Source organism: Lampris incognitus, chromosome 2 (genome assembly GCF_029633865.1).
Source record: "Lampris incognitus isolate fLamInc1 chromosome 2, fLamInc1.hap2, whole genome shotgun sequence".
Taxonomy (NCBI): domain Eukaryota; kingdom Metazoa; phylum Chordata; class Actinopteri; order Lampriformes; family Lampridae; genus Lampris; species Lampris incognitus.
In genome coordinates, this window is record NC_079212.1 from 92,357,699 (window position 1) to 92,378,713 (window position 21,015).

At 49.5% G+C, this 21,015-nt stretch overlaps 1 protein-coding gene across 1 annotated transcript in view; it reads right to left on the reverse strand.

Annotated features, from left to right (window-relative positions):
• celsr2 (cadherin, EGF LAG seven-pass G-type receptor 2) overlaps positions 1 to 21,015 on the reverse strand; it is a 93,244-nt gene that overhangs the window by 19,374 nt on the left and 52,855 nt on the right. The window contains exons 4-18 of the mRNA XM_056273054.1: positions 19,273 to 19,388; positions 19,072 to 19,160; positions 11,542 to 11,699; positions 10,997 to 11,160; positions 10,566 to 10,691; positions 6,135 to 6,301; positions 4,464 to 4,643; positions 3,793 to 3,906; positions 3,525 to 3,681; positions 2,824 to 2,965; positions 2,555 to 2,675; positions 1,153 to 1,336; positions 888 to 989; positions 667 to 761; positions 229 to 438 (exon numbers count right to left, since the gene is read on the reverse strand). Coding sequence (XP_056129029.1) covers positions 229 to 438; positions 667 to 761; positions 888 to 989; positions 1,153 to 1,336; positions 2,555 to 2,675; positions 2,824 to 2,965; positions 3,525 to 3,681; positions 3,793 to 3,906; positions 4,464 to 4,643; positions 6,135 to 6,301; positions 10,566 to 10,691; positions 10,997 to 11,160; positions 11,542 to 11,699; positions 19,072 to 19,160; positions 19,273 to 19,388 — 2,125 coding nt within the window. The remainder of the gene's footprint in view (positions 1 to 228; positions 439 to 666; positions 762 to 887; positions 990 to 1,152; positions 1,337 to 2,554; positions 2,676 to 2,823; positions 2,966 to 3,524; positions 3,682 to 3,792; positions 3,907 to 4,463; positions 4,644 to 6,134; positions 6,302 to 10,565; positions 10,692 to 10,996; positions 11,161 to 11,541; positions 11,700 to 19,071; positions 19,161 to 19,272; positions 19,389 to 21,015) is intronic.

Here is a 21,015-nt window from a genome sequence, read left to right on the forward strand (position 1 = left end):
TGTGTTTAGTTTAGATATATGTGTTAGTTTGGATATATGTGTTAGTTTGTATATGTGTGTTCTTGTAGTTTGTATATGTGTGTTCTTGTAGTTTGGATATGTGTTTTTGTCTTTGTGTTGCATTGCTGTGGGCTGGGGGAAACGACGTTTTATTTCATGTGCGCAATTGCATGAAATGAAACGACAAATAAAAGTATTTCTGGTTCGGGTTCTGGTGCTGTCGCTTACCTCAGTGAAGTGGACGTCCTGCGTAGCGGTGAGGTTGAAGCCCTGCTGGTTGCTCTCGTGCTGCAGCAGGCTCTGGGTGAGCCGGTAGGCCACCTTCACGTCACTGCCGTAGTATTTGTGTGTGTGCAAGGTGGCATTGGCCAATATGGCAGCAGTGTGTTGGACGTGCCCGGTGTCCAGGATCGATATGTTGCGGAGCAGCTTTTCAGACTAGGGGGAAGAGCAGTGCACAACACTCCAATCACTCACTTTTGCGATGCTTTGAATGTGAAATTAAATTTCAGTAACCATTACCTAACGGCACCTCTTTATGCTACAGAGCTTTAGCTTTAAATAACAGGGTGGAAAGTAGAATCCTCATTTTGTTAAATCTTTCACCAGCGTCAACGATGGCTTGTTCTTTGGCGTAAGAGAGGAGGCAGATGGGGTTGTACTGACCAGGGCCTTAAGCTTCGTGAATGTGATGGAGGTGCAGTTGAAGAGATTGGGAGGCAGCCATCCCTTGTGCTCATCGCAGTGGCGGATGGCCGTGCCTGGGAAGGAGGAGAGCGTAATCACGGGTTGAGTTGGAGAGAAAAAGACGGGGGGAGGAGGAGCGGTGCGAGGGGACATTTCTGGATATTTCCATTATTGCACGGCGGTCTGACGAGCTGCCTTACCAACGGATCCCTTGGGACAGGGAACCGCTGCCGGTAGACCAAATTTGGTCCTGGGCCACCAGATCCCAGCCTCGATAGCCTGAGGGCAGCTGTCATAGATTACTGAGAGGGAGAGGAGGAGTGGGAAGATAGGGGGAGTAATGGAGAGGGGGAGACGATGAGAATTAGAACAGCCCACTGGTGACATCCATCTGGGTCCTCAACAAAAGAGACTTTTTAGAAATCCAACAACGCGTGGTTTTCTGACACACATCACCACCCTGACCTTCACAGCCGTTAGGAGACACCTCTGCGAAGGGGTTGTCGCAGCGGTCGCACTGGCGTCCGATGACTCCGGGTTTGCACTGGCACTGGCCGCTCTGCCGGTCGCACGCCCTGGAGAAGGAGCCGATCGGGTAGCAGTCACACAGTAGGCACGTATCGCTGCCCTCCGGGCAGTAGTGGTTATCCTGGAGGGGTAGGAGGAGAGGAAGTCGGACGGAAATCAGTGACCAGCTTTAACCTTTCATGCCTAAAAACCTGGAACACGGCACAATAAAACATTCAGTAGCTTTTTTTACTTGACTAATATTGTGTGTTTGTTATGCCTTTATTCATAGCTGCTCTCCAGAGGTGGAAAACCCGGCTTCAGAAAGCAGAAGTCCTAACTATGTATTTGCTCCACCCATGGACTAAACCAGCCGATTTCACCAAGTAGTTCTCCTACCTGGCTGACGTGTTGGGCTAATTAGAATCAGGTGGTTTAGTGGAAGGGTGGCGCAAATACATGGGTAGGACTTCTACTTTCTGAAGCGGAGTTTTCCACCTCTGCTGTTCTCCTTTGTCTAAATAACTGCGAGGGGAGGGGTCTATTCCTCATTAATATTCATTAGCTGACCTTTGAGTGACATGTACAAGCAAGTGTTGTCTGCGTGAGTGGGCGGGGCTTCATATTTGATGATCTGATCTGATTGGCTGTATGTAAATGAGTGTGTATGACGCCATTATGATGAGCAGACGATACGATCGGCTGACAGGAACTGAAGGGGAGCTCTTTTGAAAAGAGAAAAATGGAAAAACGGAATTCTACCCTTTAAATATATATATATATATATATATATATATATATATAGATTTTTTTTTTTTTGTAAAAAGCGACACGACAAAATGCATGACGAATAAAGTAATAAGTGACGTCAGAAAATGTTAGTGTTTCAATTTCAGTCCGACTTTAAAAGTCACGCCTTTATGCAATTTTTGTTTTTATGCCTGCTCAATAATGCAGGGAAGAGAACCAGACTAGACTGAAGAGGTCACTTAGACGAGTGCTGAAACGTTCCTGTCAATAAACGCCGTGTCCAGATGAACTGATTCAACTTTCTTCGATTTTATGCAATTTTATTCAAGCCTTCTCTTTTTTTTTTGCTTTCATCAGCATGTATGACCTTCCCTGTACTTCATGCTCATACAGCGCCGCATATTTGTACGATAGAGCTTTATTGATCCAGTAAACATCTATCGGGGCAGTTGGGGGGTCAAATGTCTTGCTCAAGGGCATCTTGACAGTGGTTGCTGAGCGACTGGAGCGCATTCTCGACACCTGCAGTCAGGAGCATCGAACCCGTAGCCTTCCGGGTCACAAGGCAAATTCCCAAACCTCTCTGAAGTCCGCAGGTCTTCCTGCTCACCTTGCAGCGGCACTCCCCGCTGGTCTTGTTGCAGTCCAGATCAAATCCCTTGTGAGTCTGACAGTCACAGGGACCACAGGTCTTGTGACCCCACCAGCCTCTGGGGCACGGCAGGTCAGTCCTAGGGGTACAAATATGTAGTTATAACTACTGCACTGCTAATGTACGTCATGCTGAATGTTAAGCATGTACAAGTAGAGGACTGCACATGCCATGGTAAAGTACAAAACACACATAAATTAGCATTAATATGGATTACTGCACTCAACTTTTTTTCACAGTACTGGCCAAAGTAATTACTGGGACAGTCGCATGTGTAGCCGCGAGAGGAGCTTGACTTTCTGGTGCAAGATGAGTCATGTTCACACGGGTTTAACGAACAAGCATCGGTGCAGTTGTTGCCATAGAAACCTGCAACACAATATACCACAAAGGCAAATTGGGAGTAAATCTCCTTCCCAGTTAAGATAACGACTATTGCTGCACAGTAGTGCTACAAACAGTGTTAAGAGGAGGACACAGTTAGAAGAGAAAGGTAAAGGATGAGATAAAAAGGCAGTCATTGTCAAGTGCAGGCATAAATATAATATCAAAAGGCTTGAAGCGTTATTGTATCGTTGTAGACGATGATGTTGGAAATTTAGGAAGAAAGACTATCCATGTAAATTCTTATCCTGTAGATTGTAGAGGCAGCGCCATATCAAATAATTGATCGTTTCTGAGCAAAGATTGAGGATTTTGCAAATTTTCTCCTGTGCAAGTTTTCTAGGGTTCGTTTTTTGGCGTTGCACTCTAAAGAGATACTCATTGCCCAAAGCCCTTCATTCCTCTTGATAGTCCTATATGCAACGTGCCCCGGTTGCGGCGGTTCCCGGGCTGCCCCCCTGATTCGGCACTGTCAAAAATACGTTATTTTCCGCAACGTATTTTTTTTGCAGCGCCGGCAGTGAGCGTAACCATCTAGACTGACCGGTGTGGCAGGTGCAGGAGTAGCTGTCCCAGTCGTCGCTGCAGTAGCTGTTAACAGGACAGGGGCTGGAGCCACAGGGGTCCGGCACGTTGCAGCCCTGCTCAATGTTGACCTTCCTGGAATGGGAAAGACTCAGGACGTCGCCCATGCGCAGACCCTAAGGGAGAGCGCAGGAAACACAATGTGCAATGTAGGCACACGCAGGTCGCAGAAACACAGTACACGTCTTTGGGAGTGTGCAGGAGAAAGCAAGGAGGGTAAATCGAACCTGTACGCAGCCACGGAAGCCATGCTGTACTCTCCCATCCTCCCTGATCACGCCTCCCACGCTCACACTTTTCAGCTTGGATTCTCTCAGCCTCCCATCCACCTCCATACTGGCCTGAGACCGGTACACAACACACGGCTTAGACAAGGCTGTTGGATGAAAAAAAAAACCCACAACAACGCCCCCCCCCCTTTTCTCCCCAATTGTACCATCCCGGTCGCTGCTCCGGCCCCTCTGCCAATCTGGGGAGGGCTGCAGACTACCACATGCCTCCTGCGATACATGTGGAGTCGACAGCTGCTTCTTTTCACCTGACAGTGAGGAGTTTCACCAGGGGGACGTAGCGCGTGGGAGGATCACGCTATTCCCCCCAGGTCCCCCTCCCCCCCGAACAGGCGCCCCCGACCGACCAGAGGAGGCGCTGGTGCAGAGACCGGAACACATACCCACATCCGGTGTCCCACCCGCAGACATGGCCAATTGTGTCTGTAGAGACGCCCAACCAAGCCGGTGGTAACACGGGGATTCCAACCAGTGATCCCCGTGTTGGTAGGAAACGGAATAGACCGCTATGCCACCCGGACTCCCCAACAATCTCTCTTTATGCTAGTTTACACTGACAGGTCCCTGCAAAAGAGCATCAAGCCATGTGTCCGGGGTTCACAACTCACCAGGTAGAGGCCATAGTCTAAAGACAACACAGCCCTGTGGTGGGACGTGTCCCCCACAGACCCACTAATGTCAAGCTGCAAGTGGTGCCAGTCTCCGTCGTTCACCGTCATCTCCTCCACCCGGGATAGTGTGGAGTCCTCCCCCCTGTGCAGGCCCATCACCACGCTGCCCCCGCGCAACTAGACACAGCAAAAGGGAGGGAGAGCGACAGATGTATGGATAACATAGTGGGACGGGGGTGGGGAATTCCATAGATGGTGCACAAAGAAAAAAGAAAAAAAGAACGGCGTGGTGGAGGATTGAGAGAAGAGGCAAAAACTGCTGAGGTTCACAATCTGCAAGCGGAGGATGACCGGAGAACTACTGAGAGTTATACAGCAAAAGTTCCAAGCTTGCAACTGCTGCACAACTTAGAAAAGGTTGGCTGGGAACAGATCCTGGACTGTTACGTAACACTGGAGAGGCATCAGGCTGGACCAGCAAAACAACATCAGGCTGGACAAGCACAACAACATCAGCCTGGACAAGCACAACAACATCAGGCTGGACAAGCACAACAACATCAGTCTGGACACAAACACAACAACATCAGGCTGGACAAGCACAACAACATCAGGCTGGACAAGCACAACAACATCAGGCTGGACAAGCACAACAACATCAGGCTGGACACAAACACAACAACATCAGTCTGGACAAGCACAACAACATCAGGCTGGACAAGCACAACAACATCAGTCTGGACAAGCACACCAGCAGCACAAGTGCAGAACATGCGCGTCATTAGATGCTGGGACGAGCAGCTCTCCATGGAGCAGGTTTTATCTGCGTGCCATTAAATCACACGAGCCTGCTGCTATTCTAGACAGCCAACAGGTGGAGCCTCATTCCAAATAAAGTTCTATGTTATGCTTGTGTGTGTAGTTTATTGGTTTGAGCACATTTATATATATATATAGTTTATATATAGTTATAGTTATATAGTACATACATATTGATATATAGCTTATTGGTTTGAGCATATAAACTGTTGCAGTGCAAATACTAGGGATTCTAACAAGCAGTCCTTCATTGAATCTTGAATCTATATATATATATATATATATATATATATATATATATATATATATATAGATTCAAGATTCAAGCAGTCCTTCATTGAATCTTGAATCTATATATATATATATATATATATATATATATATATATATATAGTATATATATATGTGCATGCTGAAACCAATAGACAAGTTAAATTAGTGGTGTCTAGGTTACTATAAAAATGTCCCTGCTGATGACTTCAGACAGATGAGTATCGAATCAGCCGGCCTATTTTAAGATTTCTAATGCATTACGACTCACAACTTCAGCTATTCAGTGGGACTACGAGTGGAAATGCTCTGACTACTAGAATACAACACTGCCTTGCCAACCTGCCATGTGACTTCACCAGCGCACATGTCTAACACAATAACGTGCCTGCTTATAAACGTTATTGCTTTCCTTGAGAACAAAAAAAGGAAAAAAAAATCAAATTATGTTCAGCGTACCATTTAATTTGCAAATGCTGTTGTCTGTGAAGTGGAATAATACATGATGTAACTGGGCCTCAGGTGCAGAGAGAGTGTGTGTTGTGAGTGTGTGTGAATGCAGCAGGAGTGTGTGTTCACCTGTAGGGTGAGGTTGTGCTGCAGGCCAGCGGCGATGTGCAGCAGTGTGGCGGTGGGCTGCCGCGTGCGGAACATGAGCTCCACATGCCAGGGCACCGAGACCACCGCTGCCAGGTTATTCCAGTGCAACAGACTGTTACCCAGGAAACGCTGTGGGTTGGTCATCACTACAACACAATCACAGACAGACAGACGGACGGACGGACAGATAGACAGACAGAGAAGTGTGAGGACGAGGGGGAGCGGGATAGGGTTGGCGTGGCTCAGCGGGTGTCATGTGACACAGCGCTGCCGCCAGTCAGACAAATATAATCTCCCGTCTTAAGTGCAATATGTTCCGTGGTCACGTCCAACATTATCGCCGATGAACAATTCTCCTTTCATGCCGCTGCAGACTCCACTCCTTCAGGAAGTAGCCGAAAATCCAGAGGTGGAGACAAACGGAAAGGTTACGTAGAACATACTAAAGCCTTCTCATATTCATGTGGCTCAGTTTTATTATGTTGTGGTTTCTGAATGACATTTAACATTACTTTCTATATTTCCATAGATATATATATATATCTCTATATATTTTTTTTTTAATTTGGATTCCCCCCCCCCCTTTTCTCCCCAAATATATCCGGCCAGTGATCCCGCTCTTCCGAGCCGTCCCACTCGCTGCTCCACCCCCTCTGCCGATCCGGGGAGGGCTGCAGACTACCACATGCTTCCTCCCATACATGTGGAGTCGCCAGCCGCTTCTTTTCCCCTGACAGTGAGGAGTTTCACCAGGGGGACGTAGCGCGTGGGAGGATCACGCTATTCCCCCCAGTTCCCCCTCCCCCACCAACAGGCACCCCGACCAACCAGAGGAGGCGCTAGTGCAGCGACCAGACCACATATCCACATCCGGCTTCCCACCTGCAGACACGGCCAATTGTGTCTGTAGGGACGCCCGACCAAGCCGGAGGTAACACGGGGATTCGAACCAGCGATCCCCGTGTTGGTAGGGAACAGAATAACAGAATAGACCGCCACGCCACCCTGATGCCCCTCCCATATATATGTATATATGTATATGTGTGTGTGTGTGTGTGTGTGTGTGTATATATATATATATATATGTGTGTGTGTGTGTGTGTGTGTGTGTGCGTGTGTATATATATATATATATATATATATATAAATCCCATATTCTTCATACATGAAAATTACGTCTGCATACAAATGTATGCATACATTTGTATTTTGCCAGTTTCCATTTGTTAAGTAACATGTGTTATGTGTGTACACTCTGAAAGAACTTTACGGCCTTCACTAATCCTTCCTTATACAACACAAAGGGTAGTCATTGAGTGCTATTGTAAGTGGCTGTGCTTCCATGTAGTCGGGGTCATGTTTAATGCAGTCTGAAGTGATGCACAGCAGTTAGCAGCATCCCTCCTCAACATCTTCTTCACTGGACGTGTGATGTCGGGTGAAAGCGAGCTGGCTAGCTGCGTGTAGGCGGGGGGAACCCAGCCGCAGTAGTTAGTATGCGGCTTGTAGGATTCCGCGGACAAGCTCCCTCTCTGTTTCCATGTCAGAGACAGAGACATGAAAGGGCCTCCGCTGCGTGCCGAACACCTCGTCTCTCGCTCCGCTGTCTCCCTCAGCCCTGGCGAAAATTGCTCTGATGTGCTCAAAGCGGGACGATCCATCATTACTGGCGCCCGCGTCCATCCTCGCCTGCGGTGGAGGGTGGCGTGACCCAAACAATCTGTGGTGGTTAACTCCACAGTGTTCCTTGCAATCAAGGCGAGGGAGAATGGCGAAGACCTAAATGAGCCCGCCCGTTGGGCAAAACACTGAATTGTGCCGGGAATTTACCCGGCCACGCGACGGGCGGCAGGTAGACTGGCTGCACGGCCGCTCGGATCAGAGGACAGGAGCGCGTGCACCACATCTCCCCACACACAGCCACTTTACAAACCCAACAGGTAGAAACTGTTGGACGCTGTGAGGTGCCCTTAGTGGATGTGTTCAACCTGGAGTAGGTCCTCCTTGTGGTCGATGTTATATAGTCATGCTATCAAAGCTCATTAAATGTGAATTGGAGATCAGTGACATGGCAGCATGCTGCATTGTGCGTTCCTGCTCCACTTTCCCTCTCCCCTTCCCGCCCCCCCGTCCTCTTATGTTCAGATGAACGATTTTACGGCAGATGCTATTCCTGGTTCCCAGGCTTTCCTTTCTCCTTCCACCCGTGTTACCTTCTACCCCCACCCCCTTCTCCTTACTGACTACTCTGCTGCAAAGCAACCGACTGATGGTTTCACTTTGAACCCCTTCAGTTTACATGACTGGCCTCCTTTTTCTTGCTTATCTTCCCCCTCAGCTGGATCGAACCTGTAAGTCAGCAGGAGAAACAACTGTGTCGCGTAGGATAAGGAAACGAGACACACTAGAGAACACAGAAAAGAAAATACCAAAACTTCCGGCGTGGGAAGATGGTGGCGCGAATCGATGTTTGCAGCGGCCTCACCCGGTACCGTCCATGCAGGGTCTTTGTCCACGTCTAAGTTTGTGTCTTCGTTTGATGGCTGGGAGAGGTGGCGCCGGATTGGTCGGGAGAGCCTGGTCTGCCGCGTCCTGTGGGCCCAGGGACCACGGCCCTGCCTGGAGCTGTGCCCGAGGAGGAAGCACCGAGGGCGGTCTGACAGGACGTGGAAGCGGGGCAGGCTAAGCTAACTGCTAGCCCATGCAGACCGGCAGCCCTGACAGTCATCGTGGGCATTCAGCCTCTTGGACGGTGAAATGTGTTTTGATATGTTGGATATAGCATGTGTTTTTTCTTTTTTTATAAATTTATTTCTGATTTTTCCCTTTTTTCTCCCAATTTAGTGGCCAATTGATCCCTATTTTAATTCAAACACCCACCCTCGTATTGCATGCGTTCGCCAACTGCATCTCTCCGGCCGGCAGTCTCGAAGGAAAGCGCCTCCCCACTTTCGTGACAAGGCGAATCCAAGCCGAACCACTGTTTTTCCGACACACACAGAGACGCATTCACATGACGAACACAAGCCGACTCCGCCCCCCTCCCGAAGACAGCGTTGCCAATGATTGCTGCTTCATCGAGTCCGGCCATAGTTGGATCTGACGAGACCGTAGCATGTGTTTTTGTTGTTCTTGTAGTTTGGACACGTGTTTCTGTCTGTGTCACACTGCTGGGGGCAAGGATATTTTAACTTCATGTGCGCAGGTGCTTGGAATGAAATGACAAATAAATGTTCCTGATGTCTGATTCCTGACCATCTGCTTCTAAAAAGCCGAAAAAGTCCAAAACATCTCAGTGTAACGCTGTCCTGTTGTACTGTGGAGACAGTGCAGCGCTACAGCGCCCGGCATTAAAGCCTCCCCTTGTGAACACACCGGGGTATTACGTACATGCATGCTGATCATTCCACAGATAACTCTTATTTACTGGTTTAGTCATTTGCTTTATGACAAACATGGCTAACTGAGGTGCTAACCAGGGCCGCTGAAGCACTATTGACTCTCTCTGTGCACTTTATCTCACAGATTACCTGCCCTGCTGATAATGCTTCATACACACTAGTCCTCTTCTGGGTGCTGAAACAACGCCTCCACCAGAGCAGACACGGCTTACACAGACCACATGTATGCCGAGGACGAGAAGACGGCTTTACACTAAGCCCACAGTTTTAAAGTCATGGGACCAACAAAGCCTTGTCAGCCTCCAACCCCCATCTCGTGTGTGTGTGTGTGTGTGTGTGTGTGTGTGTGTGTGTGTGTGTGTGTGTGCGTGCTTCAACCCCGATGCCCCATATATATATATATATATATATATATATATATATATATATATATAGAGAGAGAGAGAGAGAGAGAGAGAGAGAGAGAGAGAGCGATAGATATAGATATATAGATATATGTATATATATAGATATAGATATAGATATAGTATCCATCCCATTACAATGTATCCAATTGTATCCGGCCAATTACCCTATTTTCCGAGCCGTCCTGGTCACTGCTCCACCCCCCTCTGCCGATCCGGGGAGGGCTGCAGACTACCACATGCCTCCTCCCATACATGTGGAGTCGCCAGCTGCTTCTTTTCACCTGACAGTGAGGAGTTTCACCAGGGGGACGTAGCGCATGGGAGGATCACGCTATTCCCCCCCCAGTTCCCCCTCCCCCCTAAGAGGCGCCCCAACCGACCAGAGAAGGCGCTAGTGCAGCGACCAGGACACATACCCACAGCCGGCTTCCCACCTGCAGACACGGCCAATTGTGTTTGATGGGACACCTGACCAAGCCGGAGATAACACGAGGATTCGAACCGGTGATCCCCGCGTTGGTAGGCAACGGAATACACCGCTACGCTACCCAGACACCCCGCCCCAGTCATATTGTGTGTGCGTGTGTGTGTGTGTGTGTTACCTCTGTCACAGCTCTGCCCTCCATATCCTAGGGGACAGTCACAGCTGAAGGAGCCCCACAGGTTCACGCACGTGCCTCCGTTCATGCAGGGGCTGTTGCTGCAGAAGTGGCGTTTCGCGGAGCACCCTGGGAGGACGAGGAAACGACAGCTCGGTGACTATTCTGCCGCGGCTGCAGATTTCAGCAGGACACGGGGGGGGGGGGGTAAAGAACTATTCACATCAGCTGAGGTGACGACGATGTCATGGTGACACCACTCCCCTGCTTTTCTCAGCAGAAATGATAATAATCACTTCCTCCCCCTCTGTTAGAACTCGGCTGCTGCAGCGGTGAACACCAGCTGACGGCGCTACGCCGGCTCAGCGCAGAGGGCAAGGCGACGGGTGACGTCATGTGACTCCGGAGCCACACAGCTCCACGCGGCTACACACCTGGCAACGTGCCATTGTTGGCGATGAAGCTGGCCATATCGACATGCTGGTTGTCGACCCGCAAGTTCTTCATGCAGCCCACGAACTGTCGGTTCTGGACGGGGAAGTCTTCGGGGAGCTTAGGAACTCCCCCCAGCAGCAGAGGTCCGGTCAGGTCCAGGGATCTGACAACACACACACACACACACACACACACACGCACACGCTGTGCCTGTTACAGCCCGCTCCCCCCATAACAAACCATGGACGCTGATGCAGGTTCATGAAAAATTCATCACAGACAGTTTTGCAGTGTTTTCTTCTTCTTCACCAGTTATGAAAACGGCGTAAAAGATAAACATCCCAACGAAGAAGAAAACAAGTTCGGTTTACTCTGGAGACAAGATAAAGCTCACTTCAAGGAGTCTCACTCCGCCCCTCCTGATGAGAGGACGTGATCGGTGGTGTGATCAGTGATGTCACGAACGTCAACACAAAACCGGCGTACAGAGTTTACAGCAAGGGGATCCAGAAGGATTTCGCCGGTACCTGCTCGCCGAACCTACTTTTTGGATCCTGACTGGCTCCCTTGAGCAGAGCAGGTGTAGTTCCCAATCATGTGACCGAATCTCAGCGCCACCGAGGTGTCACAGCTGTCCACAGTGACCACCACCACCTTCTGGTCCGAGGGTCCCTGCGGCAGGCCGGCCTGGTTCAGGACTGGCTGTGGGTCATGAATACCAAGAGACACAATAGATGTTACAAAAAGATGACCCCCCCCCCAATTGTATCCAGCCAATTACCCCATTCTTCCGAGCCGTCCCGGTCACTGCTCCACCCCCTCTGTCGATCCGGGGAGGGCTGCAGACTACCACATGCCTCCTCCCATACACATGGAGTCGCCAGCCGCTTCTTTTCACCTGACAGTGAGGAGTTTCACCGGGGGGACATAGCGCATGGGAGGATCACGCTACTCCCCCCCCCCCCCCAGTTCCCCCCCTCCCCCGAACAGGCACCCCGACCGACCAGAGTGGGCGCTAGTGCAGTGACCAGGACACACATACCCACATCCGGCTTCCCATCCGCAGACACGGCAAATTGTGTCTGTAGGGACGCCCGACCAAGCCGGAGGTAACACGGGGATTCGAACCAGCAATCCCCATGTTGGTAGGCAACGGAATAGACCGCCACGTCACCCAGACGCCCCTAGATGATTTCTTAATGTTTAGCTCACACACATGGCTTAAAAGCTGACGATGACCCATAGATATCTATACAGTCTGGTTCATCTGGAGCTGAGGAATTCAATCCAGAACGCACATTTGAAACAAAACACACAAGCCAGCATGAACACACATGTACATTTCACCCATTATCCAAACCGCTTATCCTGCGCTCAGGGTCGCAGGGACGCTGGGGCCTATCCCAGCAGTCATTGGGCGGCAGGCGGGGAGACACCCTGGACAGGCTGCCAGGCCATCACAGGGCCGACACACACACACACCTAGGGACAATGTAGTACGGCCGATTCACCTGACCTACATGTCTTTGGACTGGTGGGAGGAAACTGGAGCCCTCGGAGGAAACCAACGCAGACACGGGGAGCACATGCAAACTCCACACAGAGGACGATGCGGGACAACCCCCAAGGTTGGACTACCTCAGGGCTCGAACCCAGGACCTTCTTGCTGTGAAGCAATTGTGCTAACCACCGTGCCCCCCCCCCCCCCGGTCGCTACAATATTTTGCTAAAGGAACGACACAATTCTGAACCTCATTGTCATCAAAAATCATCCCAAACTGGTGTCGTTCACCTTTAAGTGGAATAAAAATGTGCTTTCAGTCATTTTAAATCATATGTAAAAAGTCAAATTGAAAAACAATTAGCTCAAGAACAGCCCCCACCATATGAAACAACATTCAGATGATTATTATTAATGTTATTACAATTGACATAAATAGCTTTTTTCCACAAATGCATTAAATGTACTATATTGTAGTGATCTACTTGTCGGTTACATATCCGCCTTGCGGACCAGTGATGGTCCCTTTAAGACAATGGGTTCAGGGGTTAGCAGACAGGATTGTGGGTACACACGAGGCTTAGATTTTGATACAGTAAACTGTTCACTTAAAGAGTTGGAGGAAATAAATGACCCCACGGCTGTGTGGTCAAAAGGAGAAGCGGTCTCGTCTCCTTTCTGTCATCCTCCACAATATAATGACAGTGAAGTTACACTACTGATCCAAAAATCCCTGGATTTATAGATATAGAGCTGGTTTTTACAGATATAGAGCTGGTTTTTACAGATATAGAGCTGGTTTTACAGATATAGAGCTGGTTTTACAGCTATGGAGCTTATTTTACAGTTATAAAGCTGGTTTTTACAGATATAGAGCTGGTTTTTACAGATATAGCGCTGGTTTTACAGTTATAAAGCTGGTTTTTGCAGATATAGAGCTGGTTTTTACAGAAATAGAGCTGGTTTTACAGCTATAGAGCTGGTTTTACAGATATAGAGCTGGTTTTTGCAGATATAGAGCTGTATTTTTACAGATATATAGCTGGTTTTTACAGATATAGAGCTGGTTTTACAGTTATAAAGCTGGTTTTTGCAGATATAGAGCTGGTTTTTACAGATATAGAGCTGGTTTTACAGTTATAAAGCTGGTTTTTGCAGATATAGAGCTGGTTTTTACAGATATAGAGCTGGTTTTACAGATATAGAGCTGGTTTTTACAGATATAGAGCTGGTTTTTATAGATATAGAGCTGGGTTTTACAGATATAGAGCTGATTTTTCCAGATATAGAGCTGGTTTTACAGCTATAAAGTTGTTTTTTTACAGATATAGAGCTGGTTTTTACAGATATAGAGCTGGTTTTACAGCTATAAAGTTAGTTTTTACAGATATAGAGCTGGTTTTTACAGATATAGATCTGGTTTTTACAGATAAAAAGCTGGTTTTTACAGTTATAAAGCTGTTTTTTACAGATATGAGGCTGGTTTTTACAGATATGAGGCTGGTTTTTACAGATATAGAGCTGGCTTTTACAGATATGACCCTCCCTCCATCCCCAACCACGCAGATGAAGACAGAACAGCGCAGCACAGCAGTCGCAGTAAAAATAGCAAGGCTTAGACGGACAGATAAGAGAAGACATGTCATGATGGTGGTTTATCTGAGCTCTCTCAAAAAGACTGTGTGTGGAGGAGTCACACTCAGCAGCATCACAACACTCTTCCATGTTACTATTTCTGACACACACAGGTATTTTTACCTTTTTTTCCTCAGTGAAACGACACAAAATGTTAAGACTATAAGACAGAAAAAAGGGTTGCTTTAAAGATCTATCTCACACACACACACAAACCAAGTCATGTGTGCGCACACTGACACACACACACACACACACACACACAAACACACACAGAGCTAGTCATGTGCACGTACACACTCTCGCGTACACTCAGACACACACGGGGGGGGGGGGGGGCTGCTCCCTGCAGCGGTCTTGCCCACAGAGGATCTTTTTCATTGTCTGAGAAATCAATGGTGGGAGCAACAAAGGGAGGGGCGGAGGGGCGGGGGTCTGAGAATGATGATCCCGTCAATAAAGGTCGCGGCCTCTTTTCGAAACGGGGCCCTTCCTCTGAGGTCACACAGAGCTCATATTAACCCTAAATACAGGTTCAGGCTGGTGTCGCGCTGCACTGCGGCCACTGCGGTGAGCGCGCCGACCACCCTCGCTGAGGCCTGCACGCCACGGACGGGCCCCCGGTCCCCGCACGGGTCAAACAGGGCTTAGCTGGAGTTAGCATATCCGTGGTGCAGGGGTGATGCGAGAGCTCGGCTTGGACGGGCCTACCGCTGATAGCAGGGGGTGCACGCAAGGTTTAAGGATTCATTGTCCCGTTATTTTAGTGCGCTTCAAAAAGACAAATCTAATGGCTGCATGAGCCTCACGAGTCGCTTCCTGACCGCTCGTCTGTTATGACTGCCCCGCCGTGACCGTCTGATCCCCTACAATTAGCGTCTCCGAGAAAAGACCCAGCCGAATGGGATGTAGGGTTTTATTTCTTACTCACAAGCCGACACTGCGGGTGTATTGGTCTAAGCAAGTGCAGCACAGGCGGTGAAAAGTAAAGTCCCGCCACAGCACTGAACAGGGCCAACTGACACGGCTTAACCTCTCCCATGTGGTTTTCTAATGGCATTCATTCTGTAAATTAGATTATAGCTCAGTTGGCCATGAATTCTGCTGCTTAATTGAGGAGCAGCTAGGACATTTAGCACCTCCATTCATTCTCTGGCTTGCGGTCGAAGAGGCCCGGACCTCTTCCTCCTCACCCCATGGTAGTGTTTCGCTACTCGAGTGAAGAGTTCCTCAGGCTGCCTCATAAAATGTTGGGTGTATGAAAGTGGGTCCCCCCCCCCCCCACCCATTTTTCTTCCAATTGTACTTGGCCAATTATCCCACTCTTCCGAGCCATCCCAGTTGCTGCTCCACCCCATCTGCCGATCCGGGGAGGGCTGCAGACTACCACATGCCTCCTCCCATACATGTGGAGTCGCCGGCCGCTTCTTTTCACCTGACAGTGAGGAGTTTCACCAGGGGGACGTAGCGCATGGGAGGATCACGCTATTCCCCCCAGTTCCCCCTCCCCCACCAACAGGCACTCCAACCAACCAGAGGAGGCGCTAGTGCAGCGACCAGACCACATACCCACATCCGGCTTCCCACCTGCAGACACGGCCAATTGTGTCTGTAGGGACGCCCGACCAAGCCGGAGGTAACACGGGGATTCGAACCAGCGATCCCCGTGTTGATAGGCCGCTAACGCTAGCCGGATGCTGAGGTACCCACCCTTTTAGCGATATCTCTGGATATTAACATTATGTCCAGCATACCCTCGTCCGGCTTCCCACCCGCAGACACGGCCAGTTGTGTCTGTAGGGACGCCCGACCAAGCCGGAGGTAACACGGGGATTCAAACCGGCGATCCTCGTGTTGGTAGGCAACGGAATAGACCGCCATGCTACCCGGACGTCCGAAAATGGGTTTAGAAGGTTTTTCAGTACATGGCGTCTGAGGTCAAGGTGGACAAATTTGTCGCAAATGTGCGGGTGAGGGACCAAGTAAACAGGCGGTTTGAAATCGTCTGTTGGATTTCTTACAGATGAAATTCCCCGACACGGTCTTTACCACGCTTTCCTTTCTGCTATCAAGAGTCCAAAACAGACTGTGGCCCAGATCTGATGGTCCTTTCACTGACCTGCGCTGTGAGCCGTGGCTCCTGGGGGCCCCTGGCTTTCTCAGCGACAGCCTCCATCAGTCACGGCTGTTGACTTCCCTATAATGACTGCTGATGTCTGTGAGCCAGCCCGTCCGGCGTACAAAGCCTCGCGCTGTCAAGGCTGATTGGTACGTACATATTTGCTCAGGACAACATTAAACACTGTTCTCAGCCGCGGCAGCAGGGGATTATGGGAATATGAGTTCCCGGTCACCCTCTGTGGCAGGGGTCCACGGGAAGAGCACGGCTACAGACAATGCAAATATGGGATTTGAGATTGACTGAAAAACCATAGCAACCGGAGGGGCTGGCCCCGAAGCGCAGTGTCCACCGTTCAAAGCCGGAGTCAATACTTCTCCTCTGCTTTTCTTTTCCCTCCATTTGGTCCTCTCCTGCTCGGCTTTTCTCTCCTCGCCCGGGAACAGAAAGAGGGGCACCTTCCCCGGGGCCGCATCATTCACTGCCCATGGTCCCAAAGGAAGCAGACCCCAACACAAAGGCAGCGGTCATTGCCATTCTCCACAGTCTCCACTCCCCTGAAAGGCACATTTCAATCTAAAATGCCCCCCCCCCAACTCCAGCTTGCCCCACCCCCCTGTGGACAGGGACAGGCCAGACCAGGCCACTGTGGGATACCTCAACAGGGAGGAGCCATCTTTCTACCTCAGTGGCTCACAGGATCTGGACCAACAGTCCTCTACTGCCGAGGCCGAGGACTTAGGACTGGGAGGATTAGTTCAACTAGCATACTGACTGCATCATCCCAGGGCTGGACCCTGTCCTGAATCCTCTGTAGGTCTCTGCTATGCGTGCAGTATTATTCATAGACCACACATTGTTGTGTATTAACACATCAACAGCAAATTTCAAATGAAGGTAAAAAAAAAAAAGATAAAAAAGTTCTGTGGACACACCGCACTGAGCCTGAAGGGATTTACTGATCATTCCTAATGTAAAACGTTTAAATGCACATGTAAATCTGCCAAGTCAAAGCAAAAACAACTGAATCAGAGATTCATTGGACTTCAGGGTTTGTACGAGAGTGATTAATGAGAGTATAATGTCCATCTTGGCGAGGAACCAGGGTTTTGTTCAAAAGCCCACGAGATGGGCTTCTGCTCGCTGGAATCTGACATGGCCGTGTTATCATAGACACTGAATAGAATATCCACACTGGGGCAGTTGCCTGGCAACATCTTTATGATGCAAAGTGACTTCCTCAATAGAGTAAAATGTAACATCCTGTGAGTTGGCCTGGGGGGAGGGAGTGGGAAACTATTGAGAGGGCCAGGGTGAGATGGGGAAGCAAGGGTCCCATACACCCCCCCCCCAACTGATTGATGCAAAAAGTTGTGAAGCCCCTTTGGAAAGAAACTTGTCCTATCGGGTCCTATACGAGGCGATGTCTGTGAAAATATTCCCCACAGAGTTTTATTCTTCGATATTTTTCTTGCTCTGGCTCCCAATCCCTCCCCAACTCAGACCCCCTCACCCCACCCCCACGCCCCCCATCCCCTCTTTCTTTCTCTCTGGCTGGCTGGCTAGCTGGCAGTGATCCAGATCATCAGCCTGTCAACGCTAATTCTTTATAGTGACACAGCAGCAGTTCTGAACGGGGGGGAAAAAAAGCAAACACAAAGGGAAAAAACTTGCACAGCTAACATTATTCTACCCCCAGAGTGGGTTCACATTTAGCACCAGCGTTTCATCTCAGGACAATCATCAGTTTGTGTTGGAGACGACACAAACCTGACAACCGTCACCACAGCAACTACTGTATGTATGCAACCGCAATCAGGTCTCCATAATGAATCAAGACCGTGACCTGATTTCATTCCAGATGTATTTAGCGACTAGATCTAACATGCTGTTGTCACACCCGAAGTTGACATCGGCATGACGTGGCCAGAGGGGAACCTTCTGGACCTTCAAGATATTCAGTGAATACCCAAGAAGAAATATTGAAAGAATCCCCCCCCCCTTTTCTCTCCAATTGTACCCGGACAATTACCCTGGCATATTACCCCTCTGCCGATCCGGAGAGGGCTGCAGACTACCACGTCTCCTCTGATACATGTGGAGTCGCCAGCCGCTTCTTTTCACCTGACAGTGAGGAGTTTCGCCCGGGGGACGTAGCGCGTGGGAGGATCACGCTATTCCCCCCAGTCCCCCCTCCCAAACAGGCGCCTCAAACCGACCAGAGGAGGCGCTACTGCAGCGACCAGGACAACCCCCACATCTGGCTTCCTGCCCGCAGACACGGCCAATTGTGTCTGCAGGGCCGCCCGACCAAGCCGGAGGTAACACGGGGATTCGATCCGGTGATCCCTGTGTTGGTAGGCATCGGAATCGACCGCTACGCTACCCGGACGCCCCTATCGAAAGATTTTTTGTACTCCTAGTAAATATTTTTTCATTATTTTTATTCACTGAAATAACAGTAATAATTTCCAGCTCATCGTTATAAACTTGGACTAATACGTCTTGGCAAACAGTGGGTTCATATAACGGAACGGCAAATGGACCAATCACAATTTTCCTTCCGATGGTATCTGGTTGAATCAGCGGCTCCCTCGTGTACATGACCATATCTAAAACAAAGCTTTTGTTCGGTCAGACCAGATATGCTCTCTACTGCCCTTGCTTACAAAATAATAATCAAGAAACAAGAATAAATGAAGATGGGGATGCGGGCCAGAAATTGGCCCGTACGGAATCCTAGACTGGCCTCGCCGAGCTATTAGCCATAAATCCTGCCCTGCAGACCAACCAAAGCATATTCTTCCACTCATTCATACCTTGTTGTAGTAGTGGACCTGGACCACATGCCACTGCCCGTCACTGACACCTCCGAGGATGTAAGGTGACACTGTAGTCTTGGTCTCACCTGGGACACATCGAAAGCAGTCAAAGGTCACAACATGCTAAATAAGACGCTCATTTGCATCCTCAAAGAGGAAAAAGAAAACACAGAAGTGGTGTATTGTTATTTTCAATACCTGCAGAGAAGGTGAGCTGGACCTGCTCATTGATGATCTCCATCGCAATGAAATCGTGCTTTTCGTTGAAGCGGCCATTGTAGAGTAACAATCCATTAGGCTCTTTGGTAGCAAATCTGGAAAAAAAAAAAGAAAAAGTTATATTCTGTAGCACGGCGGCTGTCACGAAGGACGTACCTGCAAGCTGAGCGACAAGCAAAATACAGTGAATTTGGGGCACCCCGGGCCTCTGGTGGCTCACCTGGTAGAGTGGTGCCACATAAGGCTGAGTCCTTACCACAGCGGCCTGGGGTTGAACCCAGCCTGGGCCCTTCGCTGCATGTCTCCCCCCACCCCCCCTCGCTCGCTCTCTCTCTCTCTCTTTCTCTCTCTCTCTCCTGCCTTTCCTGTCTCTCTCTACTATCACTATCTAATAAAGGCGGAAAGTCCATCCATTATCAAAACCTCTTATCCGAATTCAGTGTTGCGGGAATGCTGGAGCCTATCCCAGCAGTCATTGGGCGGAAGGTGGGGAGACACCCTGGACAGGCTGCCAGGCCATTACAGGACCGGCACATTCAAACCTAAGGACAATTCAGTACGACCGATTCACCTGAACTACATGTCTTTGGACTGTGGGAGGAAACTGGAGCCCCCGGAAGAAACCCACGCAGACATGGGGAGAACATGCAAACTACACACAGAGGACGACCCAGGACGACCCCCAAGGTTGGACAACCCAGGGATTCGAACCGAGGACCTTCTTGCTCTGAGGAAACCGCGCTAACCACTGCGCCACCGTGCTAAATAAAGGCGGAAAATGCCAAACAAAATAACACTGGTAGCGTAGCGATCTATTCCGTTGACTACCAACACGAGGATTGCCGGTTCGAATCCCCGTGTCACCTCCGGCTTGGTCGGGCCTCCCTACAGACACAATTGGCCATGTTTGCAGGTGGGAAGCCGGATGTGGGTATGTGTCCTGGTCACTGCACTAGCGCCTCCTCTGGTCGGTCAGGGCACCTGTTCAGGGGGGAGGGGGAACTGGGGGGAACAGCGTGATCCTCCCACGTGCTACGTTCCCCTGATGAAACTCCTCACTGTCAGGTGAAAAGGAGCGGCTGGCGACTCCACATGTATGGGAGGAGGCATGTGGTAGTCTGCAGCCCTCCCCGGATCGGCAAAGGGGGTGGAGCAGTGACCGGGACGGCTCGGAAGAGTGGGGTAATTGGCCGGATATAATTGGGGAGAGAAAAAGGGGGGGGGCACTGAACTTACTAGTTTGACACATGCTAAGTTCATAATTTCTTGGTGTATATAGACAAAATACACATATTATTTGCTTTGTGACCAGTCTGTCTAACTTAAAGACCATCACAAACACCATAGGTCACATTCTGCATCACCATCATCACCAACATCGGGACACAAAGAGCCATGGACATCTATAGCTCTGACAACGACTCCAAAGAGGATACATTCTGAGTCTCATCACCAGCCAGTCAGACTAGCTTGGTCTGGTCAGAAAGGCACGAACTGAGGAAGCCTCTTGGATGAGAGGCAAAACATCTTTATGGATATACACCAAGTCCAGCTGCCCTCGATTAAGCTCCTTTCGATAACCATGACCTGGATGAATGAGAACATTCACAGACATTCCGCATCACAACTTCACCTTTCAAACAGAATATTCATCTCATGAAGGTCCATTAATGTCGAAGTCTTTGTTCATCCTTGTGAACTGTAAACAAGCCCATGTACTCA